The sequence below is a fragment of the Gadus chalcogrammus genome, chromosome 6 (genome assembly GCF_026213295.1).
Source record: "Gadus chalcogrammus isolate NIFS_2021 chromosome 6, NIFS_Gcha_1.0, whole genome shotgun sequence".
NCBI classification, from domain to species: Eukaryota; Metazoa; Chordata; class Actinopteri; order Gadiformes; family Gadidae; genus Gadus; species Gadus chalcogrammus.
The window spans coordinates 1,384,654-1,408,126 of NC_079417.1; the positions used below are offsets into that span (position 1 = coordinate 1,384,654).

Below are 23,473 nucleotides of genomic sequence, written 5' to 3' on the forward strand. Positions count from 1 at the left end.
CCTACAGATCCAGAAATCGATCAAATCTGTTCATTTAAATATTAAAGCTTAGGTAAATGTTTTTATATATGTTTTAAAAAAAATTGTCTTGGAAGTTTGTTTGCAGTGAAACTTTGAATACAGACCTTCAATTTGTTTCATCTCCTTGACTGAATAAAACAACCCAGAATTTGTACACGCTCTCCCATTCTTCGCCACTCTTGTTGAGACTTAGCTGGCATCAATTTAAATGTAATTTGTGCTTTTATTACATTTGTGGCTGCATTGGCTTTCTGGATGTTTTATTCTGCACTTTGAGCTAATGAGAATGCTTAAGTTAAATTGAATTTCGTGAATGAGAATGCATCTTCCTATGTTAGTTTTGATTTAGCTAATTAGCTTTGTGTTTGTCTACGAATTCGATCATAGATATACAGAAGTAGAGCAGTAGACATGACAAAAAACCTAGATCTGGAGAATAAGAGTAGTAGACATTACAACATCTGGAGAAGTAGAGAAGTAGACATTACAAAAAAAGATCTGAAGGAGTAAAGAAGTAGATGCCACAACAAACAGATCAGTAGTAGAGCAGTGGACATCACAACAGACATCTGAAGAAGTACAGTTGTAGACGTCACAACAAACCTAGATCTGCAGCCATGGGTAAACCAGATCTCCTCTCCTCCACAAGGCTGGTGTAGTTGTGTAACTGTTTCATAGCTGACTTGCTGCAGCCAAACAGACGGACACTGAAAGGTCTGTCACTGATTCTTCTCTTCCCATGTTAACACAGAATAAGAAGGGAAGTTGGATGTCAGGATCTCCCTGGCTGGATTTTAAACATGGATATCAATTTGACATTTCTGTTGGTATTCTGTTTCTGGGCATCCGTGGCCTACTGGTTAAGGAGTTGGACCAGTCACCGGAGGACGGCCGGTCCAAATCCTGACTGGTACAAAAATGTGGACGGGGGGAGTAGCAGTCTCTCTCCTACTTCGTGCCTTTCGTGCCTTCTCCGAGGCACCTGAAACCTCCCTGGTGCTGCACTGTGGCTGCCCACTGCTCCAGTTGTGCATGTTTTCCGTTTCATTTCCTTGAGTTTCGTTCGCCTCACTTTACCGCTGAAATGCCTGTTATTGTGGAACTCTGAATACATTTGTAGAAAATAATATATATCTTAAGGATAAAATTTAAGGAAAAATTCCTTCAGCTATATATATATCATATTTATATAAATGTTATATATCGATGTAAGACCCATGTTAGTGTGACATTATCACACTCCTTGTGTCTCACCAAGTATCAAGGGCTCCTAGTACCCATACTAGGCCCCTCCTATTCTAGGCCCCTCCAAGTATGAGCCTAGTTTATAAACTAGGCCCCTCCTAGTATGAGCTTGATATATAAACTAGGCTCCTCCTAGTATGAGCTTGATATATAAACTAGGATCCTCCTAATGTCCGTATACTATCTCTGGATTCCAACTTGACTCTTCAGACCCACGATAAGGGGCTCCGAGGGAAATCGCCTGGGACGACCAGGGATCTAGACACATAACAAAGTCTCCTAATTACACCCTTAAAAACATGTCTAAAACTCTTTGTGATGCTAAATCCTTGATTGGTGAGTAGTTTTACACACACAAGGACTTATATTAGTACTAATAGGCCTACTGCAACTATTGTTTGAAATGGGATGGCTTGTTTCTGTTCCAGGGGGTGCATGTAAAGAAAAGTCCTGTACTAAAGTCCTGCGCTGGGTGTGTTGTGTATTCCCAGACTGTAGCTCCTGCTCCCAGATAGACATGGGCTCTGTGACATGGATCCTCTCCTGTGATATCGCCCTGACTCTTCTCGTCTGTTTCTCCCTGCTCTGTTTGGTCCTCTACCAGAGGAAAAGAGGCAACCGTGATTCCAATAATGGTAGAGGACAAGGACATGTGACTGCAGCGGAGGGAGGTGGAGGTGTAGCTCTTAACTTCGTAACTTATCCCTTTGTCTCGTTGAACTTCACCACAGGTAGACCGAAGCAAGCACCGTCATTGGCAAAGAGAAAGATGGCAGAGATCCCTGAGTCTCCTTACCAGGTGAACAACAGAAGCACATGTTATGTTATGCTTCTATTATGCATTCATTCACTACAAATGATTTGATATATTTAGTCAGATAGTAATAAGTAATCCTATTTTTCTGTTGCTCATTTCTTTAGGAATTGCATGGAGTACAAGGCGATGTGTACAGCAATCTGGAAGAATTAAGAAAATAAAACAAATTCCAGCATAATCTCACTTCAATGTAAGATTCACACTTTATACGGCTTTCTGATTAGTCATACATTTTATACATTTTTTTTGTTTTTATATTCCTTCCTGGTATTGTATCATTTAGCATTGTTTTTAGTAATTTCTTTTTATTTCATAATTCATGAGGCTAATGAATTTTTTCTACCCGAGAAAAATACATTTTAAACCTTTTTTTCTTTCTTTGTCCTTTTAAGACATATCTGCAGTAGAACATGAACAGATGGATTTCAGATTTTGAACCATCAAAACCTATAAAACCCGACCAGTGAATCACATTATTACTAATACAAATGTCCTGTTACAATAACTTCTGCAAAAATACCTTTCTACGTTTTTGTATTCATGCTATACACTCAGAAAATAAAATAGTTTTTTTAGTAAGCAAAGCGAGTTCTTAATTTTTTGTGAAATTGTGTCTGATGACTTTGAGGCTCATAATAAACTCAACTGAGACAAACTATTTTGGATTTAGTTTCCTATGAGTCAACAGCTGGAAGTCCCTTAAACACCTTCAAAATAGCAGCGTGATCACACTGCACCAAATCCACTCACTCAACACAAGTGAGTTATAATCACTTCGTAGGCTAAATGTAATTATTCGAAAGTAAGTCAAAATATTCAAGTTGCAATCGATTGGCCACAGAGGGAGATTCAAAGCGCTCTGGAAGGTCGGGTGTGCAGCCGGCAGTACGGGGACATCGGGGGAAAACCCACAGACTGCACTGAATCATCACGACCATACACTGACTAGTCCCTTATCTAGTGCTAGCTAACTAGCCTGGAAGCACCTTTAGTTGGTGTTGTGTTAGGCAGGCCCTCCACCTGAGACAGACCTCCATATACAGACCACATGAGACAGACCTTCACCCTAAAGACCACCTGAGACAGACCTCCATATACAGACCACCTGAGACAGACCTTCACCCTAAAGACCTCCACCTTGCAGACCTCCACCTTATAGACCTCCACCCTGCAGACCAGCTGAGACAGACCTCCACCCTATAGACCTCCACCCTGCAGACCAGCTGAGACAGACCTCCACCCTATAGACCTCCACCCTGCAGACCAGCTGAGCAGACCACCTTTGCTTTAAACCATGCGCTAAATCAGGGGTGCCTTCGATGAATTGTTCTTAATAACAAGTGCTTCACAAATAAACAGCTGAACAGCAGTAGGCCTACATTAGACCAAACCTCAAGCAGGTTTATTTTGAGAGCTATAGTTTATGGTTTCCAGCTTCCTGTTGGAGATGCGGTCGGTTGACATCTTGACAGTTTTGTGTGTGTGTGCTGTAGGTTGAAGAAACATGACATTGTTCTGTCTGGGGAGCAGATAGTGGTCCAATGGGGCCTCTTCCCTGGATCCTGGTGCGGTAACCAAAGTGCAATCCCAAAGTAAACAGTGAAACACAATATAACTAAACAAATGATGATTTTGACTTATGAACAATGAAGAAGGGCAGCTCATAGTTAAGTATGTATAAAGCCACCACTATTATTCTGTTGTTGTATCACTTTTGCCTTCTAGAATCTCACTTTAATAGGTATGTTGCAGCAGATTCTGCATCAGCTGACCCATGTGAAGGATATGAACTGGTGCATTGATGTGCATATGCAATAATTGAAACTATGAAGAGGTCAAAAGCAGAAGATTGAAATGTCTCGGCGCTCTCCCACCACCTCCCCTTGTTTTCGCGAGATGGTGATGATATCTAGATGTTATAAAAATAAATCGGCCTGCAGATGGAGAAGTCCTCCCTGCGATAGACCTGTTGGTGGCAGCAGGGGGGCCGCCGTCCACACATGAAGAAGAGCGGCACAGCGCCCTCCTCAGGAAGTGGTCTTTGCACTAAGCTCTTGATCCTAAGCATCGCCATATTGACATCCCCACAACGTTGAGAGGTAAAACACATCTCCTAATTCGACCGATGATCTCCGTGTATGTGATTCACCGTGGATGTGTGTGCCTGGCCGTGGTTTAGCGGCGGGGTGGGACTGCGTCGGGCTCTGCGGCGCGGCGGCTCTGCGGCGGCGGAGCTCCAGTATTTATAGGAGCTGAAGGCGTTGTCAGCGAGCTAACCAGCTAGTCACTCTTAGCCTGCTAGCTTAGCGGTTTTTCTGCATTGTGTCATAAATTCTTCCAAGTAAAAAGTTCCCACGACGTGTGGCTCTCCAGACGACGCTATTTTAAGACATTGGTCGGTCTTCCTATCCGCCACACTTCCTCGATGTGTCAACAATTAAGCTCATAATCTCCTGTCGCTTTCAACCGGCTTTTGCCCAGCTAGCGCGCTAGGCTAATTCATTAGCTCCCAGCTACTAGCTATCGTTAGCGCCCAGCTACTAGCCCTCGTTAGCGCCCAGCCAGCTGTCCAGCCCGCTGGCTACCCCTGTTAGGGAGGCCTCTGTAGGGGTAGAGAAAACGGTTAGGGTAGATGGTAGGAGTTGTAGTAGGGTAAGTGTAGGAGGTAGATATTAGGGCTGAGGTAGGAACTAGAATAAGGTAAGGGTAGGACGGAGGGAGTAGGGTGAGGGTAGAAGTTAGAGAGTAGGTTTAGTTTAGGAGGGAGAGATTAGGGTAGGTATTATAGGGTTAGGGTAGGCGTTAGAGAGTAGGGCAAGGGTAGGGCTATGCTTGGAGGGGTAGAGAGTAATATAAGGGTAAGAGGTAGAGTAGGTTAAGTTTAGGAGAGAGAGAGAGAGAGTATGGTTAAGGTAAGCGTTCAAGATTATAGTTAGGATAGAGATTAGGGTAGGAGGTAGAGGGTTAAAGTAAGAGGGAGAGTAGAGTTACGGTAGAGACAGAGTATGTTCAGTTTAGAAGGGAGAGTGGTCTTGGGTAGGAGGTAGTGAATAGGGTTAAAGTAGGAGATGGCGGGGGTAGAGTTAGGATAGGAGGTAGGGAGTAGTGTTGGGGAAAGATGGTAGGGCTAGGGAGGTAGGGAGAAGGGTCAGTTTAGGAGGGAGAAAGTAGGGTGACGGTAGGATATGACGTAGGGTTAGGGTAGGATATGATGTGGGGTTAGGGTAGGCGGTAGGGTTGGATGGAGAGAGTACGGTAGGATATGAGGTAGGGGTTAGATATGAGGGAGGGTTAGGGTGGTAGGTGTTGGGGGCGTAGAGGAAGCCTCTGTTGAATCTGTCGGTGAGGACTTGGGCAGCATAGGCAGTTATTTATACAGTTATAAACTGATAAATCATCTGGTTTATTAAAGTGATCGATGTGTTTGCCTTCGTATCAATAACCTTCTCATTAAGGCTAGGTTGTCTTATAACGACCTGGTATGCCTAATTGACCTGGACTCCCTGTGTTTCTGTTCCAGGAGACAGAGCTTTGTGGTGGACCCCAGTGATGACTGTATTGACTCCTGTACCCCCTGATTAGACTGCTTGGATGAACCTTTTAACCCTCAGGTCGGGCCTTTTTTCAATACGATACTAAAATTAATTAGGCACTTGCTCGTTATAAGGATTAATTTATCAATCCCTTGAATCATTACACTATTTGCAACTGGCTATCTACATTAATTTGTTTTAGATATGTGGCGTACGGTTTTCTAGTTCACATTACCTGAATAACACAATAAAACAATTCAGTCCCTAACACCTTTTATACCGATACGTCCATTTAGATTTCTCACGATTAAAGAATCGCAGCCCCTGTTGACCCTTCCCTCATCCTGGAGGTCCACTCCAAGGTACGGTCCACCTCGTATCTCCGTCCAAACGCCCCCGCCCGGCGCTCTGAGGGCTGGGGACGTAGTGTGGGCGTGTTTCTGGACTGACCTGGTTGACGTCTTGTGTTCCTAGGAGCTTTAGTGAAGATCCTACTAGAATATGTCTGGGCCTGTACCAAGCCGCTCCCGAGTTTACCCGGACGTAAACACACAGAGACCCCGGGAATACTGGGATTATGAGTCCCACGTGGTGGAATGGGGGTAAGGTGGCTCTCCTGGTGGCGTTGGTGGTTCTCTATCGGTCCGTTGTGCTGGTTTAACAACAAGTCCCGAATTCTTCGTCTTTCCAGGAACCAGGACGACTACCAGCTGGTCAGAAAACTGGGCCGAGGGAAATATAGTGAAGTGTTTGAGGCCATTAACATCACGAACAACGAGAAAGTAGTGGTGAAGATTCTAAAGGTAGGGAGACGGATGGACGGACGGACACCTCACCGTTTGGCCAACCTCATAAACAAGGTTATCGTTCAGCACTTTCTAATATTGAAGTTAAAATACTGTGTCTCCCACCCGTGTCTCCCTAGCCGGTTAAGAAAAAGAAAATCAAGAGAGAAATCAAGATCCTGGAGAACTTAAGGGGTGGTCCCAACATCATCTCACTGTTAGATATCATTAAGGATCCCGTGGTAAGGACCTTTACCGACGCATGGTGAAGTTATCAGGTCATAATGTATGTGTATTTCATCTGTATGTCTTTTCCTTCCTAGTCCCGAACTCCTGCTTTGGTTTTTGAACATGTCAACAACACAGACTTTAAGGTATGAATGAAAGCAGTCTTTGTATATTGGTAAACTTATGTCAAATAAGCATTTTTAAAAGGAAAATTATTGTTGAATTATTTAACAATTAAAACTTGCATCGTGTGGCGGTTTATTTTGCAGCAATTGTATCAAACCCTTTCTGACTTTGACATACGGTTCTACATGTACGAAATCCTGAAGGTAAGCGACCACACTTGGTCATGGTGCTAGTGTCCACTCTGGATGAGGTTCCAAGCCATGGTTAAAGGGTGGTGGCGCTGTTCCCTCATGTCGCTGTTCTCTGACCCCCAGGCCCTGGATTACTGCCACAGTATGGGCATCATGCACAGAGATGTGAAGCCACACAATGTTATGATCGACCACGAACACAGAAAGGTAGGCCTGGGCTCCTCCTTACCCGTCTTTTGTCCGTTTAGTCACCTGTGATTAAAGCGGGCAGGTTGACTCGGTGACTAAACGCACTAATCTGACCTCCCAGCTGCGCCTCATCGACTGGGGCCTGGCCGAGTTCTACCACCCCAACCAGGAGTACAACGTCAGGGTGGCGTCCCGGTACTTCAAGGGACCCGAGCTGCTCGTAGATTACCAGGTGAGGCTCCAGGCCGACTGCACGCCCGATCACAAACCCTAGGCCTACCTGGAGAGGACAGGGTGAAACTATGACCGGCCTAGTCAAACATGGGGCTGGAGGTGATCGACCACACTTCACCGGAAAATTCCACAACATGCATCACACAGAGACATGTGTGTTTAGGGTGACGTTAGGGCTGCACCCGGGAGATTTCTGCAGCCCATCCAGTTCAACTGGTTTTTATTGGTGCTCTAACGGGCAGCGGGAACCAATCGGTGTTAGGCCTACACTGTAGGCCTAACACATGTGACTAGTGTGTTTATGAAGCATAAATCATGTGACTAGTGTGTTTTATGAAGCATAAATCATGTGGCTGGTGTGTTTATGAAGCATTTATCATGTGGCTAGTGTGTTTTATGAAGCCCAACATGTGGCTGGTGTGTTAATGAAGCCCAACACATGTGGCTGGTGTGTTAATGAAGCCCAACACATGTGGCTAGTGTGTTTATGAAGCCCAACATGTGGCTGGTGTGTTAATGAAGCCCAACATGTGGCTGGTGTGTTAATGAAGCCCAACACATGTGGCTGGTGTGTTGATGAAGACTAATACATTTGGCTAGTGTGTTAATGAATCCTAACACACATGTGGATAGTGTGGTTATGAAGCCCAACATGTGGATAGTGTGTTGATGAAGCCTGGTTGGCGGGTCGCTCGTGTTTTGTCTCGATCTGGTCATGAAGGGTCGCATCACTCCTATTTTAAGAGGGACCGTGCCCTGCTAGGATGACACGGGGTTGCAGTGGGGGCTGGCTGATACTCAGTCAGGGCCAAAACAAGCCTGCAGAGCCACTGAGAGGCATGCTTTGGCCATTAGGTCTCGTGCCTTGGGAAGCCATCTTGGTTTCTATTAAGGGGCAGCCAAGAAAAGATTGGTGACCAGATAGTAGCAGGGGGAAACCCCATCCCAGGGTACGACTGACTGCTCACTATTAAAAACCCTTTTTAGATTCCAGCACTGTCAAATGAAAGGTAATTAATTGGGGATGCATGAGTCCTAATCGTGGGTTCTGATTTGCAGATGTACGACTACAGCCTGGACATGTGGAGTTTGGGCTGCATGCTGGCCAGTATGATCTTCAGGAAGGAACCCTTCTTCCACGGGCACGACAACTACGACCAGGTAACGCCGACAAGAGCCTCAGGCTAATGAATACGTCCGCAAGTGTTCTGGAGACATGGGGCCTTTGGGTGTGTTGAAGGGAAAGATGCCTGACTAGATCTACTCATTATGGGCTGGTGTCTTGAGGAGCAAAGGTCACGGTTTCGGGTGATCCGTTCTGTTTGAACCACTAGAGGCGAGATACGACGGCACATCCGTTTATTCAGCATCTTTAATGAGGCATTTTGGAAGTGTGGACATTTCCAGAATGCATTGGGCCTGGAATCCATCGACTCGCGCCGTGTGGGTTCGGCCTTGTGTGTCACTGCGTACCCCCCCCCCCCCCCCCCCCCCGTAGCCCTACTCTGAAGGAATACGTTTCCAGGACACGTGTCTGGGAATTAATTGTAATCAAAGGACATCTGGAAAGTGGACAACCAGTTTGAGCAGGATTGGGTCCTCAATGCAAGTGTCCACTGCCTAGCTTCTTTATGCAGCAACAATGGATCACATTTAATATAGCATGTATGGAGCACCGTGGGTCCATAGCACTGTCTCCATACCGTGTATGTATGGAGCACCATATGACTATAGCACTGTCTCCATACCGTGTATGTATGGAGCACCATATGACTATAGCACTGTCTCCATACCGTGTATGTATGGAGCACCGTGGGTCCATAGCACTGTCCCCATACCGTGTATGTATGGAGCACCGTGGGTCTATAGCACTGTCTCCATACCGTGTATGTATGGAGCACCATATGACTATAGCACTGTCTCCATACCGTGTATGTATGGAGCACCGTGGGTCCATAGCACTGTCCCCCATACCGTGTATGTATGGAGCACCGTGGGTCTATAGCACTGTCTCCATACCGTGTATGTATGGAGCACCATATGACTATAGCACTGTCCCATACCGTGTATGTATGGAGCACCATATGACTATAGCACTGTCTCCATACCGTGTATGTATGGAGCATAGGGCTTTGACTCCGAACTTCGTTATTCAAATATAATTCGAATATCAAAAAATAAATCAAAATTCGAACGAATATAAGGCAGCCCTTAATATTGGAACCTGTTATGGGCAGGCCAAGAGGGAGAGACGTCGGAGAACCCGACGCAGTCGATTCATAAAATTGTAATGACCACGGAAGAGGCAGTGAATGAAGTATTGATTAGACAGCGATTTATTAGGAACCTAATAAACCGGAGCACGCAAGACCGGTAACCATAGCAACGCCGGTTAAACAAACCTCACGAAGCCCAATCCAGGTCTTACTGAAGGCATTTAATGGTCAAAATATTATTAATAAATATTTGAATATTAATAAACAAACAAACTTCTAATATGATTTTTGGGCAAAAGTCAAAGCCCTAATGGAGCACCAAATGCCCATAGCACTGTCTCCATACCGTGTATGTATGGAGCACTGTGCGTCAATAGTGCTGTCTCCATACCGTGAACATGTACTCCTGGAAGAGTTAGTTAGTGTTTTGGCCCCCAGTGTGTATCATCATGCACCAACAAGCAAATCTGGACAACAAGATAGTCGGCTTCAAAAGGAATACATCCGTTTGAAAAAAGATTTGTGTTTTGCAGGGGGCACTCGTGTATTCATCCGCGTACGTGTAAAAAAAAAAAAAGAAAAGACAAATTATTTCCTACAAAATGAATTGTACTTTGTTATGTTTTAATCGACTTTCTGACCTGTGGATTGGTTAATGGTGTGTTGTTGAACCAGAAGGTTTCTGACCAGACACTGGTGCAGTAGGCTGGTTGAGATTGATTTACCTCGCGCTGCGCCCAGAACTGCCACAAAGATCGGAACAGTACATGTACGACCTGGCGGTTTTCTGGACATTTAGAATTACTACACTGTGTTGTACGGCCAGATGAACTATTGTAACGCTGAGCGTCCGGAAAGCCCTAGCGCTACCTTTCAGCCCAATGACTCGCGCAATCATTTTCCCATCGCGAGCGTACAATAACAAAACGGAAATCATTTTCTGATGATATCCGTTTTGTTTATCTCTTTGTTGGAAGACTAATCAGTGTTTAAATAAGCCGTGTTCAAATAAATGTAATCTCATTTCTTATTATTCAAACATTGGAAAGCGGTTCATGACGCATCTGATTTAACGTTTCATTGATTTCCACGGGATATATACGCTCTTATTTATTTAGCTTTTTTTGAATAAATACCAAAAAAAAAAAAAAGTCCTGGTTGTAGAACAAATGTATATAATGGATTATATCCTATTAAGCAGTACCATCCCCTCTATGTTGGCTCCAATAATGCAAAGTGGATGTGCACTAGTTAGAACTGTGACATGCTCCTCTTCCTCAACATCACGTCTTCTCCTCTTCCTCCTCCCGGGCAGCTTGTGAGGATCGCTAAAGTCTTGGGCACAGAGGACCTGTACGACTACATCGACAAGTACAACATAGAGCTGGACCCACGCTTCAACGACATTCTGGGAAGGTAGGCCCCCCCCCCCCCCCCCAAAGTGGGGGAAATTGCTGCTTAAACATAGATGTTGGTTGTTACTTTCACATTCATATTACGGACTTTCAGGGCGTTTAGAAGACGCTTTTTATCCAAAGCGACTTACAATAAATCCAGTCAGAAGAAAGAGAGACGACCATATACTGCTGACGGAACAGTAAGGATGTTCATAGAACCAAGTGCCAAACACTAACCATCACTAGGTTAACCCATTCCCCGTGCACAACAGAGATAACTAGGATAATATGCTACACAATGCTAAGTACCGTGCATCACAACAGATAAAACGTCAGATATTTAAACTACAGCCTCGACCGCTCAATTGACCCTTGGACCCTTTTAGGGCGTTTAGCGGACGCCTTTACCCAGAGCGACGTACAATAAGTACATTTGTCAGAAGAAACAGAAATGACAATATATCGCTATGGGTACCGCAAGAATGATCATAGAACAAAGTGCCAGGACGCACAACATACAATGAGTGCGTACATTAGGGGACAGTGCCCCACCCCCACGGGCTGCTCTCCTAACCTCCCCCCCCCCCCCCCCCCCCCCCCCCCCCCCTCCGTTCTGCAGACACTCCCGTAAGCGGTGGGAGCGGTTCGTCCACAGTGAGAACCAGCACCTGGTCAGCACCGAGGCGCTGGACTTCCTGGACAAGCTGCTGCGCTACGACCACCAGGCCAGGCTGACGGCCCGCGAGGCCATGGACCACCCCTACTTCTGTACGCACCGCCGGCCTCCCGCTGCCCGTCTGTCTGCCCACTGCCCGTCTCCCCCCCCCACCCGTCTCCCTCCCCGTCACCCGTCTCCCTCCCCGTCACCCGTCTCCCTCCCCGCCCACCTGTCTCCCTCACCCCCCTCCCCCCCCCCCTCCCTGTGGCTGTGGTCTAACCGTGCCCCCCTTCCTCTCCTCAGACCCCATCGTCAAAGACCAGGGGAGAGGAGCCACTCCAGGAGGCCTGGCCGCCGGGGCCACGCCCGTCAGCTCCTCCAGTATGATGGCAGGTAAAGCTAGCTTCAGTCCCGCTGCCCCCCCGCCTCCAGCAGACACACGGGGTGGGAAGTAACGCCCTCTCTCTCTCTCGCCCCCCCTCTCGCTCTATCTCGCCCTCCCTCTCTCTCCCTCTCTCTCGCCCCCCTCTCTCTCTCTCTCGCCCTCTCTCGCCCGCCCTCTCTCTCTCGCCCCCCCTCTCTCTCTCGCCCCCCCTCTCTCTCTCGCCCTCTCTCTCTCTCTCTCTCTCTCTCGCTCTCGCTCTCGCTCGCTCTCTCTCTCTCTCTCTCTCGCCCCCCCCTCTCTCTCTCTCTCGCCCCCCCCCTCTCTCGCCCCCCCCCTCTCTCTCTCTGCAGGCATGACCTCCATGTCCTCCACGCAGCCCTTGGCCAACATGGCGGGCTCGCCCGTCATCTCCGCCCCCAACGCCCTGGCCGCGCAGGTCTCCGCGGTGACCGGGCCGCAGCCCTGAGCCGCCCGGTGCCCCCCCCCCCCCCCCCCCCCCCCGCCGTGTGCCCCCTCCCCTTTTTATCATTTTGAAAATAACAAAGAGAAAGAATTCAAATGCTTTTCACGTTCAGTTTTTTTTTTCCCCTTTTTTTTTTTTGACATCTGAACCTAACAAGTGTTTCGTTCCATCGTCAGGATTATTAGCATTAATTTGGGTGTTATTTCACAATGCCAGTGTCTAGAAATTCTATTACGATGTAGACATGAAGAGAATGGATAATAAAATTTATTTTGTATGTTCCAAATATAAAGTGTTGCTTGAAACTGTTTGTCGGGGGATCGTGCTGTGGTAATACACTGTGAAACCTTTACACGACGTCACTCTGCCCCCCCCCCCCCCCCCACGGGGGGGTCCCCGGCCCGCCCACGCGGCGCGGGGGGGGTCCACGCGGCACTCCGTCACCCGGCGCCGCTCAGATGCTATCCTTCGTTAATTGGACTTTTGTAGATATTCTACAGTTACTGTCAGGTTGCATGCGCCCAGTGCACAGCTACACGGGGACAATAGATTGCCAAGTTTATGTTACCTTCAGCTCTGTATGTGTCCATGTTTGTTTTCTATGAAGTCTAACACATGATTTTGATTACATAGCATTTTTTGTAACTTTGTTTTATGTTGGGAGGAGTTTCGTCACTTGCAAAAAAAACAACTACAACTTCAGAAATAAACAGTTTGAACAGGTGTATGCGGGCACCACATGTGATTATATGACTGTCCGTGATTATTAGGGTGTGTGAGACGTTGTATGCGGACACATGTGATGTTAAATGTCGGTGATTATGGGCTTGTGTGATCAGATTCATGGGGACCAGTGATAACATGACGGTGGTGTGAACCGGTGGGCTCCCGGGGCCGTGATACTGAGGTGGGATTATCATGTGATTCCAACCTGGAGTAAGTACACCTTAGGTTGTTTTGGTGAAGTCTTGCACTCGGCTGGGGCGGCCCTCTTTGATATGGAGAACATTTGTTGCTGATAAAGGACTGATGTAAAAGTTAATCATGGCCAACTGTATCAGGGAACTATTCAAAACGCATTCATGTATTTTTGCAGATTCCATTTCACTGGCAGTTAAGTTAGTGACTTTGCATTCAAGGCCATTCCCATAGTTTATTTTATCCCGCATTGATATTTAGTAGTACCCATATTTTATAACTCAAATTTAATCAAACAATTGTCTGCTAGAATCTTATGAAAATGAAAAAGCACATTTCAGTCCAACGTTGAAATTAGATTTTGGTAGCAACGTTTTATTTTATTTTAATGAGACACCTGCTCTACTTAATTGATGTCGGTATTTTATATGAAGAATAGACAACATTACGTTCATTGAGCGGGAGGGTCCTTAATTGTAGCATTTACCACAGCGTCATTTGCGGTCCATCACTTTCAAGGAGCTATGTACACCAGATAACAATCCCCAGAGCGAAGATAATAACATGAAAGGTAGAATAACAAAGAACATGAGAATATATTTGGAGGTCATTTTACAAAAAATTGACCAAGCAATATTCCCAATAATTTAACGTTAACGGACATTCCACTTTGGAAAGACCCACCCACTGTTTCGCCATCACCGAGGATCCTGCCCCGTAGGCCTACAGAGGAGACGCGTGGGAACTAGGAGGTTGTTTTCAGCGCCGGATGTTGTTCCTCAGCCGGATGAGTGTTAGGACTGACGTTGACTTGAGAAGCGCACTGGGATAAGTTTGAGCAGCGCTGAGTTTGAGGTAAAACCATTTTTTAACCTATAAAAGAGCGCATTTCACCACCGGAACCAGAAGGTGCTTGACTCAGAATGGGGAAACTATTGACCTTTTCTCTGCTGGTCGCTGCGCTGGCGGTTTTGCTCGGAGAGAGAATCATAAACTTAAGGTGAGTTATCAGAGAGTTTGGAAAGACTGCATATCTGCTCTGAGCATAAGCTTGCAGTGTAAACAGTCTCTGGACCCTGGTGGCTGGTGCTGTGTCCTAAAGTAGATTATTATCGTCCTTTCCTCGGCAGGAGGATCACTCTGGCGTCCAGAGAGCTGGTCCAGAACCACCTTCCCAACTGTGTCCCCATCAAAGGTCTTGGTAAGGGTTAACTAATCCAGGGCTGTACTAACGGGACATACCTGGGGGTTAAAATACATTATGTAACTTAGTTAATGTTTGTATTTTCAGTGTATGGATCGGAGGACATCACCATACTCCCGAATGGACGAGCCCTCATCAGCACTGTGAGCGACGCTTCACTTCGGAGAAGATCCCAATTTATTTAATATTTAATTTAATATAAAAATGCGTGTATGTATTCATTTTCCAGGGGCTTAAGTTTCCCATGTTACCGTCATTCTCTGACGGTCCGGGGAAAATATTTTCCATCGACCTGGAAGACCCAAGAATCAAGCCTGTGGAACTGCGCATTGCCAGGAACTTCGACGTGGACTCGTTTAACCCTCATGGCATCAGCACATTCATCGACCAGTCCGGTACTATCAAAGTCCGCTTTATCGATCCCAACTAATGTTTAATCTTTGGACACGGACCAACCCGACAGTCCCTAGTCTAGTGCGACTGTGTTTGATTGGGAATGCAGTTGGGCGGGTCACTGTGCCTTAGGGGACGCAGGCTGCAACACAGACCCGCTGCACGACACAGACACCAGCTGTACTGACTGGTTTATGGGATGTCTTCAGTGAACCCAAACACACTACAGTGTGGCAATACATGATGGCTTGTGATTTTATATTTGCTGGCCTGGTGTCTTTCTTATTCATTGGACTGTAAATGTAGGTTTGATGTTGTGTGTATGGTCCATGACTAAAACTTGGTCATAACTTTCAGACGACACCATATACCTCTTCGTTGTCAATCACCCGGAGGGGAGGAGCCAAGTGGAGATCTTCAAGTTCATAGAGGAGGACAACACTCTAGAGCACGTGAAGACCATCACACACGAGCTGCTGTACAGGTACAGTACCGCGCCAGGACGGACGCTCCCCCTCACCTGACGGTGAGAGACGGTCCCCCACCCCCCCTGACTGGGTCTCCTCTCCCACCCCCCTGACTGGGTCTCCTCTCCCACCCCCCTGACTGGGTCTCCTCTCCCACCCCCCTGACTGGGTCTCCTCTCCCACCCCCCTGACTGGGTCTCCTCTCCCACCCCCCCTGACTGGGTCTCCTCTCCCCCCCCCCTGACTAGGTCTCCTCTCCCACCCCACTGACTGGGTCTCCTCTGGTCTCCCTGACTGTGTCCCCTCTGGTCTCCCTGACTGTGTCTCCTCTGGTCTCCCTGACTGTGTCTCCTCTGGTCTCCCTGACTGTGTCTCCTCTGGTCTCCCTGACTGTGTCTCCTCTGGTCTCCCTGACTGTGTCTCCTCTGGTCTTCCTGACTGTGTCTCCTCTGGTCTCCCTGACTGTCCCCTCTGGTCTGCCGGACTGTGTCCCCTCTTGTCTCCCTGACTGTGTCTCCCCCCCCCCCCCCCTGACTGTGTCCCCTCTGGTCTCCCTGACTGTGTCTCCCCCCCCCCCTGCAGTGTGAACGACATCGTGGCGGTCGGGGTGGAGAGCTTCTACGCGACCAACGACCACTACTTCCTGCAGGAGCCGCTGCGCAGCCTGGAGCCCCTGCTGGGCCTGGCCTGGTGCTCGCTGGTGTTCCACGGCCCGGGGGACGTCAGGGTGGTCTCTGAGGGCTACGGCTCGGCCAACGGCATCAACGCCTCCCCAGACCAGAGGTGGGCCTGCTCTTACGGTTCTTCATATTCCTCACGTGGTTCTGAGGCGTTCTCCTCGTGGTGACCCCCCGTGTTCGTTCGGTTTCAGACACGTTTACGCGATGGACATCTTGGGTCACAGCGTCCGCGTTCTGGAGAGGCAGGAGGACAACTCTCTGATCTCCATGAAGGTAGTTAGCCGCCTAACCAGGGGCGTAGGTGGGTTACACTGACCGCCACTGGGGTCACGAGTAACTGAACTACGGTAAAGTAATCTCACCTTCATCTTTACATTCACGCTTTTATCCAAAGCATTTGTCAGAAAAAAGAGGAACAACAATATATCTCTGTCGGTACAGTAAGAAGGTTCATTGAACCAAGCGCTAACAATCGCTAGGTTAACCCATTCCCCGTATACAGCTAAGATGCTACACAATGCTTAGTACAACTTTGAAGTTAAGATCAGTTTAAAGTTTTCATTTGGATTGATATTTCAGTCAAATACTTCATCAGGTGCAACAGAACTACTAACCTCTGTCTGCGCGAGCGGCGGCGGCGTTCTGCAGTGCGTCGGCTCAGTGGAGGGCTCTGTTGTGTCCCCAGTCGGTGGACGTGGGCTCCCTGTGTGACAACATCGAGGTGGAGCCGAGGACCGGGGACCTGTGGCTGGGCTGCCACCCCAACGCCTGGAAGCTCTTCAACTACGACCCCCAAGACCCCGCCGGGTCGGAGGTGAGACGCTGGACGCCCGGTGGCCGCTCAGGGTACTGCAGGGGTTGAGTTGTGGCACTATCACCTGGTGGCCGCTCAGGGTAGTGCAGGGGTTGAGTTGTGGCACTATCACCTGGTGGCCGTCAGGGTAGTGCATGGGTTGAGTTGTGACACTATCACCTGGTGGCCGCTCAGGGTAGTGCAGGGGTTGAGTTGTGACACTAACACCCGGTGGCCGCTCAGGGTAGTGCAGGGGTTGAGTTGTGACACTATCACCTGGTGGCCGCTCAGGGTAGTGCAGGGGTTGAGTTGTGGCACTATCACCTGGTGGCCGCTCAGGGTAGTGCAGGGGTTGAGTTGTGACACTATCACCTGGTGGCCGCTCAGGGTAGTGCAGGGGTTGAGTTGTGACACTATCACCCGGTGGTCGCTCAGGGTAGTGCAGGGGTTGAGCTTTGTCATCAGCGGTCCAGACATTATTAGTACAAGGTTTTCAATCTGCGTTCTTCCAGTAGTGTTGCCGAGTTCAAGTCCCATCGCCAGACTTTCTCGGGTCCCCTGTACCCCCCACCTGCCCCCTACCTGCATGGATCAGACCTACACCTGATAATCTACTCATCTTTTTACTAATCAACTCGTCGACGTCTCGTTGTTCTGCCCAGGTGATCCGCATCCAGAACATCCTCTCCGAGCAGCCGCTGGTCAGCCAGGTGTACGCTGACGACGGCAGCGTTCTGATTGGCTCCTCAGTGGCCGCCCCGTACGGAGGGAAGCTGCTCATTGGCTCCGTCTTCCATAAAGCCCTGTGCTGTGATCTGAGCCAAGAGATCTGAACTGAACCCTAATGATCTGAACCGAGTCCTAATGAACAGAACCGAGTCCTAATGAACAGAACCGAGTCCTAATGATCTGAACCGAGTCCTAATGAACAGAACCGAGTCCTAATGATCTGAACCGAGTCCTAATGAACAGAACCGAGTCCTAATGATCTGAACCGAGTCCTAATGATCTGAACCGAGTCCTAATGATCTGAACCGAGTCCTAATGATCTGAACCGAGTCCTAATGATCTGAACCGAGTCCTAATGAACAGAACTGAGTCCCCGATATGAACTGAATCCAGGGGTCTGAACTGAGTCCCTGTGATCTGAACAATGCGCCATACTGGTCTGACTTAAAGACTTTCACCGTGATTGGGTTTAATATGTTGAGTCGAGTTAAAGATTAAAGATTGTAAGCCTCTTTTGAAAGAGACGGCAAACCAGAATCTCTGGAAATGTGTTGCCTAACAACAGACTAAAGCTGGGCCTGGGGAGACCTGGCCTGCGTCATGTGACTGGGTCATGTGACTTAACCTCTGGTGACCTGGTTTGGGTCATGTGACTCCTTTGTTTGTCTTTTCAAAGCTGGCGCAATAAGTCTTGAACTAAATTGTGTGGATTTTTTTCCAGGAGATGTGATTTCTGTCTAAGTCACTTAATACTTTACGAGTACATCAATATAAAGGTGTTAATATGGTCAATGTTCAGTTTGTCTTCTTCATAACCAGGCCGTACCCGTACATGTCTCAATATCTATGTTTGGATAAGATAAGACCATCAATCCCTCAAGGGCTGCGGTTGCATTGACAACATAGTGTGCATGTAGAACGGTTGGAATACACTTTTAATGTAACAAGTGTTTGTGGTTCTTCAATTACACATGATGTAGCCACGTTGTGAATCTTATTTCCGTTTCATTTCTGAGTGGTAAAGGTTGGACATGAGGAAGGCACATGTTTTTTTTGCTTTTTAACTTTTTAATACATAAGTACATGGACAACATCAACTGATATTAAATATTTTGAAATCATTCAGTGTTTTTGCACAACATTTCTAGAAGTCAATAGTATTTCTTGAAGTCATTTCCGGAAATATGATTCTCCCATTTCCCTGTGAGTTTCATTCATATTTCGCAGATTGAAACAAGTTTTGCAAAACAATGGTGCAATGTATAAGGATTTGTGGTTGTGTCTGACTGTTAAAGTAACGTGATCATCAGATCATGTTCCGAACACATTTCATCATTAGGAACTTTCACTAGGGTGTTGAAAGCGTATAGGCCTACTATCCTTTCCTCTTGTTACAGGCAGCATCAAACAATAGTAAACTGGATTCTATTTCTTGAAAAAAGTACCACACTCAACAGTTAAAACACATTGATGCTTCAGAAATAAATTAACCTTTGAACTTTGTTAGAGAACTTTATATATTTTTTAAGAATGGCAGCATCTTTACGGTTGAGTTTTATAATTCATACCACCGTTCTCATGCATCATACCGTTTGAGATCGAAACTCGTTCCTGGTCCGCACTGTAGGCCTACCTAATTGAAATTTACGTGACATCCCTCAAGCAATCAAATCAGATGATGAATTCTGATGCCTGTCGCTGGAACAGACCTGTAATAGCCCAATCACTTCATTCGGCCCGAATGAAATAGGCCTACTTGCCGTTGGATACTTTCAAAACCTGGTTACTCTGGCTGGTTACTCAATATTGCCTACCCAATCTTTAAACAGTCATGTGGGATAAATTTTAACATTAAAAAATGAACTACAATTATCAAAAGAACAAGAAGCGTTGTGGAGTTTCGTCAAAACGTTGACGTCTGAGTGTGGATCTTCAATTAAGTTAGCAGCTAACCCATATAGCGCCAGCCGGTACCGTTATGTCATACCATTTTGTACCACAAGAGGTCACTGTCACAGCACTGTCCAGTCTGCCCTCAGTCCAACATGTTGAAGAAGTACTGCTGCACAGACGGTGTATAATATAACCTTTTGCAAATCATGTAAAAGTAAGATCACTTGTAGGCGATCCACTTGATGACACCATAGCACGTATTAACTGTAAACAGTTAGCCTTACGCTATATTCAGTGGTGATGCGTTCGGGGGGAGCGGGAGGGAGGAGAAGAGATCAAAGACCTTTGGGAGGGCCTCTTCATATCATTGTTTCTCCCAATAGTGTTGGACACCACGACCATGGTACCACGACCTGTTACCATGGTAATAGGCTGCCCCCTATTTTGTAGAAGACTAATTAGAGTCGGCCAAATCGAACACGTTACTACGTTTAGTCCTCGAGGCGTCCGGGACCTCCATCACCCCATGTCGTCCGCGTCCCGTCCCGACGCCCCTTCTTCCACGACCGAAATGGTGAACCGCGTCTCCCCCCCCGCGGGCCGCGGGACCGCCTCCTGGGGGGCGTCGGGAGCAGGAGGAGAGCCGGGTTCCTCGGGGCACGCCTCAAAGATCCACTCGTCCGGGTCGTCTGCGGCCCCTCCCCCTGCTGGGCGGGGGTCCAGGAGGGGCTGCGACTCGGCCCCGCCCCCCTGAGAGGCGGCGGCGGCGGCGGCGTCCTCCCGTCCGGCCGGGTCGATGACCACCTCGCTGACGCTCAGCCTCCGCCTCCTCTTTGGGGAGCCCTCCAGCGTCTCCATGTTCTGGAGGAGGTCGTTGCAGCTCTTGGAGCGGCTCAACCCCCGGTGGTACAGATGCACGCGGCCCTCCTCCCCGATCCTCTTGATGACCGTGCTGTAGTCGTCGTCCTCGCCCTCCTCCAGGAACTTGAAGATGTCCACCACGGTGGGTCGGGGGGTCCGCAGCCCCGGGTCGGGCTCCGGCGGGTAGGCCTCCTGGTCCAGGTGCGTCTTGTGCCGGTGCCTCCTCTTCTTCAGGACCTGGTGAGCCTTCACCACCATGTGGACGTTCCAGCTGAAGAACAGGGACAGCCAGGCCAGCCCCATGTACACCCAGATCTCCGCACACACCCGGTACAGCCGGGGGTAGTCGATGTTGGGGTTCACCCCTGAGAGGAGGGTTACAACACCACACCATCACTGATGATGCTCATGACTTCCCGGCGGTGATATTCTCACCGGATTTTGATGAGCATAACATTTACATTTTTACATTTAGGGCAATTAGCAGACTCATTTATCCAAAGCGACTTACAACAAGTACATCGGTCAGAAGAAGGAGAAACAACGATATATTCGCTGTCGGTGCAGTAAGGATGTTCATAGAACCAAAGACCAAGCACTAACAATCGCCAGGCCTAGGTTAACCCATTCCCCGTATGCAACAGAGATAGCGAGGATAACATGTTACACAATGCTAAGTTATATTTCCAAGTGCAAAGATGTACGCCATACAATAACTGCGTACACATTAAGTGCCAGATGGTGTGTACATTAAGCGCCAGGTCATTTACAGGTCTGTACTTTACCTGCCACATAGTCCCCGAAGCCCACGGTGGTGAGGGTGATGAAGGAGAAGTAGAAGCCCTCCAGGTAGCTCCAACCCTCCAGAGACATGAAGACAAACGGCGGCATCACCAGGTGCATCACCAGCCCCCACAGCAGGAACAGGGCCGTGCAAATCAACTGCACCTTTTTCTGACACAACAAAAGACCGAGGGAACGTTTAGTCAAGGCGTGTGTCGGGAGGGAACGTGACTCAACCTGCAGCCATAGGCGGGTCTCTCACCACGGAGAGGCCTTTTCGGATCAGAACCTGGGAGAGACGCTTCGCCCGGTCTCCGAAGAAAGAGCCCAGGTCACTGATCCAGACGAGGCAGAGCGGGATCCCACACAGGCCGTAGAGGATGCAGAACACCCGGCCCCCCCGCCGTCTTTGGAGCCACGTTGCCATAGCCTAGAGAAAACGTGAACAACTGGATCATAAAACTGCATCGTGAGCATGGATGGACGATTTCGATTTTTTTCAACAGCTGGATTCAAACAGGAATGAGCCGGTAATGTCAGGCTTCCGCACCTATGGTGGTCACAATAGAGGCAGCAAAGACCACAGAGTTGGGCCAGTCCCAGGAGTTACGGTACCGATCCCCGGTTATGGTGACCCCTTGTCCAGCAGCCTCTGACACCACCTAAGAAAGTACACTTCATTAGTATGATTATTATGTTCTATTATTATGTTATTATCGCCCTGAGAACCACATTCAGGGTCAGTAGGCGTGAGACCCACACAAGGTGTGCTGGAGGAAGTGGCACGCCTATATGCACCTAATTGAATGTATTGCAACTGTAACTCTGTGCTATTGTCAGGAATCTCCACCAGAAACGGGGAACAATGATAAACGTTACATTCAGTAGTCACAATGGTTGAACTTCATTGGTTTGGATACAGGAGAAATAAGTCGATCTACTGCTCGAAAGTTCAGGTGTTTCAGCAATCCAGATCAATTTATACGTATGAATACACATATGGGTGTATAAGGATATTGAAGCATGAAGAGTAGGCTACATCTTAATGTTTGTCATAAAGACTTCGCCCATGACGTCTCACGTTGTCTTTAACGTCGGAATGGGAAAAATATTTCTAAAGCAATGTTTGTCAGTAAATATGTATTATTATATTATTAAATAAGTATTAAGTAGCCCAGGCTTAATGGCATTAATGGTCGTCGTATCCTTACCTCCAGTATGTATTCGAGGTCCTGCTTGGTTAGGGAGTACTTCTTCAGTATCAACTCCTTCTCCTCCACATACCTGTTCTTGGCCAGCTGCCAGTTGGACTCCTCCAGTATCTGGAAAACCGCAGCGCCAATCGATAAATAGAAAATGATACACGAAGTTAAAAGTGGCCCCTTTTCGGCCATGTTAACGCATTCCCTCACATTCTAAACATCCTAACCCGTCATGTAGCCGGGAGCGCCTCCTTCTCTTCCTGGTCCGGACCCGCTCGACACCAGCAGCGTGTTGAGGGTGGAGGTCTGAGGTCCGGGCTCCAGCTGTGTGAGAACTGAGGAAGTTTAGGTTCATCAAAACTGATGAGAATCACACCACGACAGCTGACTTTTAATTGCAACCACTTCCCGTGTTGTGTTTTAGCGTGTGAGGCTCCAGGTAGTTTAGGGCGGAATGCTCCACGAGCTCAGAGTCCTAATGGACAGGTAGGCTAGTGCGGAAAGCCCCGGGGAGGTTCATTAAATATCACGTTATTCATCTGTTGGTCCGGTGTTCTAGTTGCTGAATGTATTTGTCTTGTCTCATTTTTTCCATATTATTGAATCATATATTCATATTTTCATTAATTAAATTAAAACCTCTAATTATTATATTATCGTCTTCATTATCTCTCGTTTTCTTATATATTTTCATACATTTATTACTGTATTAGACACACTTGAAAAGGCTTTACGTGAACCGCTCTTTATTAAGCAGTTCACTTGTTGAACTCCTTTATCTGCTTCCACACAAATAATATTTACCCAATCAACACCTGCTGGTGATATCAACGTCCTGGTGACCTTCTGGCTGTTTCACACTAAGTGATAAGCTGTACATTGTCCTCGGCTATGAATCATTTGGCCGTCCGTTTTTATATAAAGGACGTCTGTGTTTGCTAAAAAGGATAATCAAATATTACGTCAGCAATTTCCTGTGACCCTATGCTTATCAGGGGACCCTAAGCAGGCCCCAATCCAGAGGTTGGGAACCACTGGATTGGCAGGTGGGCCCTGTACTGA

The 23,473-nt window shown here is 47.6% G+C and overlaps 3 protein-coding genes, 1 long non-coding RNA gene and 1 pseudogene across 4 annotated transcripts in view; 4 read left to right on the plus strand and 1 right to left on the minus strand.

Annotated features, from left to right (window-relative positions):
* The window catches only part of LOC130384525 (uncharacterized), a 2,248-nt gene extending 2,054 nt beyond the window's left edge, over positions 1 to 194 (plus strand). Inside the window, exon 5 of the long non-coding RNA XR_008895885.1 lies at positions 1 to 194. This exon is cut by the window's left edge and continues 79 nt beyond it. This is a non-coding gene — a long non-coding RNA (uncharacterized LOC130384525).
* Positions 195 to 293: 99 nt separating this feature from the next.
* Positions 294 to 2,666, plus strand: tyrobp (transmembrane immune signaling adaptor TYROBP). Its single transcript, XM_056592749.1, has 3 exons — positions 294 to 1,901; positions 1,998 to 2,065; positions 2,188 to 2,666. Exons 1-3 carry the CDS (start codon positions 1,670 to 1,672, stop codon positions 2,242 to 2,244), a joined length of 357 nt encoding a protein of 118 aa, XP_056448724.1. The 5' UTR covers positions 294 to 1,669; the 3' UTR covers positions 2,245 to 2,666.
* A 1,368-nt stretch (positions 2,667 to 4,034) lies between these two features.
* LOC130383997 (casein kinase II subunit alpha-like) lies at positions 4,035 to 12,772 on the plus strand. The gene is made up of 15 exons (XM_056591954.1): positions 4,035 to 4,182; positions 5,604 to 5,694; positions 5,913 to 5,978; positions 6,091 to 6,218; positions 6,308 to 6,419; positions 6,542 to 6,643; positions 6,725 to 6,775; positions 6,899 to 6,958; positions 7,070 to 7,153; positions 7,257 to 7,367; positions 8,429 to 8,530; positions 10,901 to 11,001; positions 11,602 to 11,750; positions 11,944 to 12,033; positions 12,376 to 12,772. Exons 4-15 carry the CDS (start codon positions 6,118 to 6,120, stop codon positions 12,489 to 12,491), a joined length of 1,179 nt encoding a protein of 392 aa, XP_056447929.1. The 5' UTR covers positions 4,035 to 4,182; positions 5,604 to 5,694; positions 5,913 to 5,978; positions 6,091 to 6,117; the 3' UTR covers positions 12,492 to 12,772.
* A 1,356-nt stretch (positions 12,773 to 14,128) lies between these two features.
* LOC130383998 (serum paraoxonase/arylesterase 2-like) lies at positions 14,129 to 19,171 on the plus strand. The gene is made up of 9 exons (XM_056591955.1): positions 14,129 to 14,406; positions 14,537 to 14,607; positions 14,698 to 14,753; positions 14,840 to 15,005; positions 15,361 to 15,487; positions 16,053 to 16,253; positions 16,342 to 16,423; positions 16,836 to 16,964; positions 17,606 to 19,171. The coding sequence occupies exons 1-9, from the start codon at positions 14,330 to 14,332 to the stop codon at positions 17,774 to 17,776; spliced, it is 1,080 nt and encodes a 359-aa protein (XP_056447930.1). The 5' UTR covers positions 14,129 to 14,329; the 3' UTR covers positions 17,777 to 19,171.
* Positions 18,733 to 22,954, minus strand: LOC130383996 (potassium channel subfamily K member 5-like; annotated as a pseudogene).
* Between the last annotated feature and the right edge of the window lie 519 nt (positions 22,955 to 23,473).

Bases quoted from the DNA above. Each gene is read 5' to 3' on its own strand.
- tyrobp (XM_056592749.1), top strand. From the start codon at position 1,670: ATGGGATGGCTTGTTTCTGTTCCAGGGGGTGCATGTAAAGAAAAGTCC. The intron at 1,902-1,997 runs GTAGAGGACAAG...ACTTCACCACAG, and splicing joins CAACCGTGATTCCAATAATG to GTAGACCGAAGCAAGCACCG. The intron at 2,066-2,187 runs GTGAACAACAGA...TCATTTCTTTAG, and splicing joins TCCCTGAGTCTCCTTACCAG to GAATTGCATGGAGTACAAGG.
- LOC130383998 (XM_056591955.1), top strand. From the start codon at position 14,330: ATGGGGAAACTATTGACCTTTTCTCTGCTGGTCGCTGCGCTGGCGGTT. The intron at 14,754-14,839 runs GTGAGCGACGCT...TTCATTTTCCAG, and splicing joins GACGAGCCCTCATCAGCACT to GGGCTTAAGTTTCCCATGTT. The intron at 16,254-16,341 runs GTGGGCCTGCTC...GTTCGGTTTCAG, and splicing joins AACGCCTCCCCAGACCAGAG to ACACGTTTACGCGATGGACA.
- LOC130383997 (XM_056591954.1), top strand. From the start codon at position 6,118: ATGTCTGGGCCTGTACCAAGCCGCTCCCGAGTTTACCCGGACGTAAAC. The intron at 6,219-6,307 runs GTAAGGTGGCTC...TCGTCTTTCCAG, and splicing joins TCCCACGTGGTGGAATGGGG to GAACCAGGACGACTACCAGC. The intron at 6,644-6,724 runs GTAAGGACCTTT...TTTCCTTCCTAG, and splicing joins ATATCATTAAGGATCCCGTG to TCCCGAACTCCTGCTTTGGT.